Below are 3,361 nucleotides of genomic sequence, written 5' to 3'. Positions count from 1 at the left end.
AAACTCTTCATGCCAGAGATGCGAATAAAGAACCAGATATCCCATGAGTATCAGCTACGTCAATGACGTCAGGTGACGTGACCAGCGACGTCGTGGTTACGGATCTTAAACATCACACTACGATGTTCACTCGGACGTACGGGTCTTGCTCGGCGGATACCTCACAGCCGCTCGCACAGGCTCAGCTCGAGGCTGCACCCCCAAGCGTTCGGCTTTGTCAGGCTCACTGTCGGTCTCGTCCGTCCACTCCGACTCCACCGCGCCATGTTGAGGGTCTTCCATGAAGGCAGAGGCGTCTCGAGCAGGTGGAGCGTCTTCATGAGTGGGTGTGGGGTCTTCGGGGACGTCCTCCACCTCTGACATATGCTCCATGGAACTCAGCACAGCTATTTTCTTCTCACTGCTAGATTCACTCTGCCCTCGGGGAGTGTCCAACCGAGGTTCATCCACGACAATCACCTGAAGTTTATCCCGCTCAAGTTTGTCTCTCTCAGCCTCAACATCGTCCTTCTCTTCAATGCTCTTCCGCAACTCCCGCAGCAGCTTCTCGCGTGCGGGATTGAACACATGTGCCCCCAATAGAGCGCTTCGGCTATAGTCGGCTAGGCGCCTCAAGGGGTTCCTTTCTCGGTTTTCAACGTCCCGCTCGTCCTCATCGCGCTCCAAGCCAGTTAAATCAGGCGACACGGTAGCCACGCGCCCCTCGGGAACCAGGTCCTCGTAGCGGTGAATCGCAGCCCTGGTATGCGACGGGCGGGCGGGGGGACAGTACACATTTATCTGAGCAGGATGCAACCCAGGAGAGGTGGTTGGCATGCCCACCATTCCCCTAGTAGCTGCCATAACCCCGAATGCGTCTGCTTGTTGCTCCGCCAATTATCTCACCTTTGTGCTGCTGGCGTCCCTTAATAACGTCCCGTACTGCCGTCAGCCACCGATGCACAGCCGGTGCTGAGTCCGTTCCGAATAGCCAGTAACTCAGTGCGACGTCTCCCTGTTTCCGGACGCATTCAAAGCCCGCCTTCACGGCCCCTTGGTGCATGCGAGCCAACGGCGAGATTCCAGGTTCTACGAAATGCCGGACCTCGCAGCGGATACCCTCTACTTCCTCGCCCCACAGGCACACGACAGAATCCGGCGGCAGGTAGACCAGTTGATCGTTTTCAATTAGCCTCGGCAGCTCCAGGCATATGAGTGTCTGGGTTTCTGGGTCCGTCTGAAGAGTTAAGGGTCGGTGAGTGTCCGCTCTCACCACGTTCGATACCAACAGGAACTGATCACATGCTAGAGCCAATCGAACTAGACCCCATTGCTGGTGGAAAGCATCGCGACGGAACAAGAAACCCTCCAACTGTACAGATACGTCGAGGAACTCTGGGGTGTAAGGCATAGGTCCCTTGTACGCGAAGTCAAAGGCAGTCGCCTCGGAGGGCCCCGAGCCCGACTTGTGCAGCTGCTGCTGTTGCTGGTGCGCCCGCAAGCCCTTAGGAACGACCCAGCCGGAGACCAACGCTTCCGCCTCGGCGTGAAAGTCGGCGGCGTAGGAGTCGTACAACGGCAATAGGATTTCGCGGAGCTCTGAATCTCCAAGGACAGAGTGGATGAGGTTCACCTTTTGCTGGTGGTACTCAGCAGGTGAGGGGGGGAACTCGATGACCTCGCTATCCTTCCAGAGATTTCCAATAACGTCGATGTGATGGATTTGCCTTCCCAGTTGCTGGTTGATGGTTCGTAGCCCGTCCAAGGAGCTCAGCGTTTTCTGTGTCGAACTGGTGCCTGACCTACTGAATCGCAGGGATGGAGCAACCGACGGACTTCCTCACATGTGAGCTTGTTCCACGGAACAGTCATCGGCTCTGGAGAGTCCATCAGAGGCTGGAACTGACCCGAGAGGAGAGGCATGAGTCCGCAACCCGGATGATTGAACAGGTGCACCCAAACGTTGACACCTGCAGTGGGGTTACGATCACCGAGAGCCAGAACTGCGTCCAGCTGCTCCAGTTTGAGGGCCAAATAGTTCCGGAATATTTCGTTGTTCCGTGCGAGCTCCTCGGTATCTCGCGTGCTCCAGTTCTCCAGAGATTTCAGGTCGTCGCCCATGTTGTCGTACTTCTGGGCCATCACGGTCCGCAGATTGGCACACGACGTCCGAATTCTCCGTCTCATCTCCTGCATTGCTGATTGGGTCTGGTGTCCTAGGTACTCCAGCTCATTAACCACAGCGAAGCACTTTCGGATACAGTCGTCCATGCTTCTTTCCACCGCCTCTAATAGGTCTTGTCTCACAACCTTGACGCCGTCAGGATCCAGCTTCATGTTGGAATGCTGGTGATGCCGGCCACCCGCCTCAAAGCAGTGCACGCAGCAGGGGACCATGTCGCACCGGGAACAGCAGTACACCAGGTCGAACGCCGCAGCATCAAGCATGTCTCGACGAAATCGGGCCTGGCAGATGTCACACGACTGCTGCAGGCCGCGAGGGCTAACCTCCTCCTCCTCCGGGGCGGCGCGCTCCTCATCCAGATCTGCCAGGTAGCTCCACGCAGGCTCCGGGGCGGAAGTCCGCTGTGTTTCCGAGCCGTCCCTCCACTTGCCTCCTCACCCAGCATATGCACGGCGGCAGGCACCGCACGCTGCGCCACCTCCGCCACAGGGCTGGCCCGAACGAGATCCGAGGAAGCCACTGTGATTACGTGCGCCACAAAGGGACCCTCGGTATGCTCCTTCCGAACACAGGCTCCGCACATGTACGCGCTACAATCTCTGCAGAAAAGGCTGCCAAGAGCTCTGCATGCTGCAGCGGGCACGAACTCACGACCAACACCTCACACAGACTCGAGTGGTCGTTGGGTCAAAGTCAGTGAACCCAGCGAACACTTCTGGTCCTCCCGCGGGGCTACTGAGGTCTGTCTTTGCACCGGAGAACCCTCACTTATTCCTGGCCTCACAGGGTAATCGAACAAAAGATCAGGTCTGGAGGGGTCGAAGCGTTCTGGCTGGGCCCAGGGGTCTCTCCAAGTTCCGGGACCCTCAAAGGGTGGGTCCACAGCCACGGATCCGACAGCTCCTGCGACCGGCGACATCCCATCTGGTCGGATCTACTTATGCCCTGCCCCAGCCCTCACGCCTCGCGCATGCTCTATGGCTCTCTCCGCCTCCGCCGCAGTGATCTTAGCCTCTCGAACGGCCGCTATTTCGTCAATCTCATGTAGAACAGCTTCCTGGTCGTGCAGCCATCCCCTCATGTCTGTGGGAAATCTGTCACGTGACAACGTCACTATGACGTCACCTGGCGTCATTGACGTCGCTGATACTCATGGGATATCTGGTTCTTTATTCGCATCTCTGGCATGAAGAGTTT

General features: G+C 57.5%; 1 protein-coding gene across 4 annotated transcripts; it reads right to left on the bottom strand.

Moving 5' to 3' along the window:
- Nucleotides 1-126: 126 nt before the first annotated feature.
- KVP17_001238 (uncharacterized protein) lies at nucleotides 127-3,299 on the bottom strand (the record flags this gene model as incomplete). 4 transcript variants are annotated; one of them, XM_068516480.1, is made up of 7 exons in its annotated part: nucleotides 127-857; nucleotides 886-1,759; nucleotides 1,786-2,565; nucleotides 2,628-2,787; nucleotides 2,816-2,906; nucleotides 2,933-3,098; nucleotides 3,126-3,299. In XM_068516480.1, the coding sequence occupies 7 exons, from the start codon at nucleotides 3,297-3,299 to the stop codon at nucleotides 127-129; spliced, it is 2,976 nt and encodes a 991-aa protein (XP_068376274.1).
- Nucleotides 3,300-3,361: the final 62 nt, after the last annotated feature.

This window comes from the organism of the source record quoted next (assembly GCF_019968985.1).
Source record: "MAG: Porospora cf. gigantea B chromosome Unknown PgB_NODE_2585_length_3361_cov_117.417, whole genome shotgun sequence".
Classification (NCBI taxonomy): domain Eukaryota; phylum Apicomplexa; class Conoidasida; order Eugregarinorida; family Porosporidae; genus Porospora; species Porospora cf. gigantea B.
The sequence above is the reverse complement of the archived record's forward strand: the minus strand, read 5'-3'. Positions and strand labels throughout refer to the sequence as shown.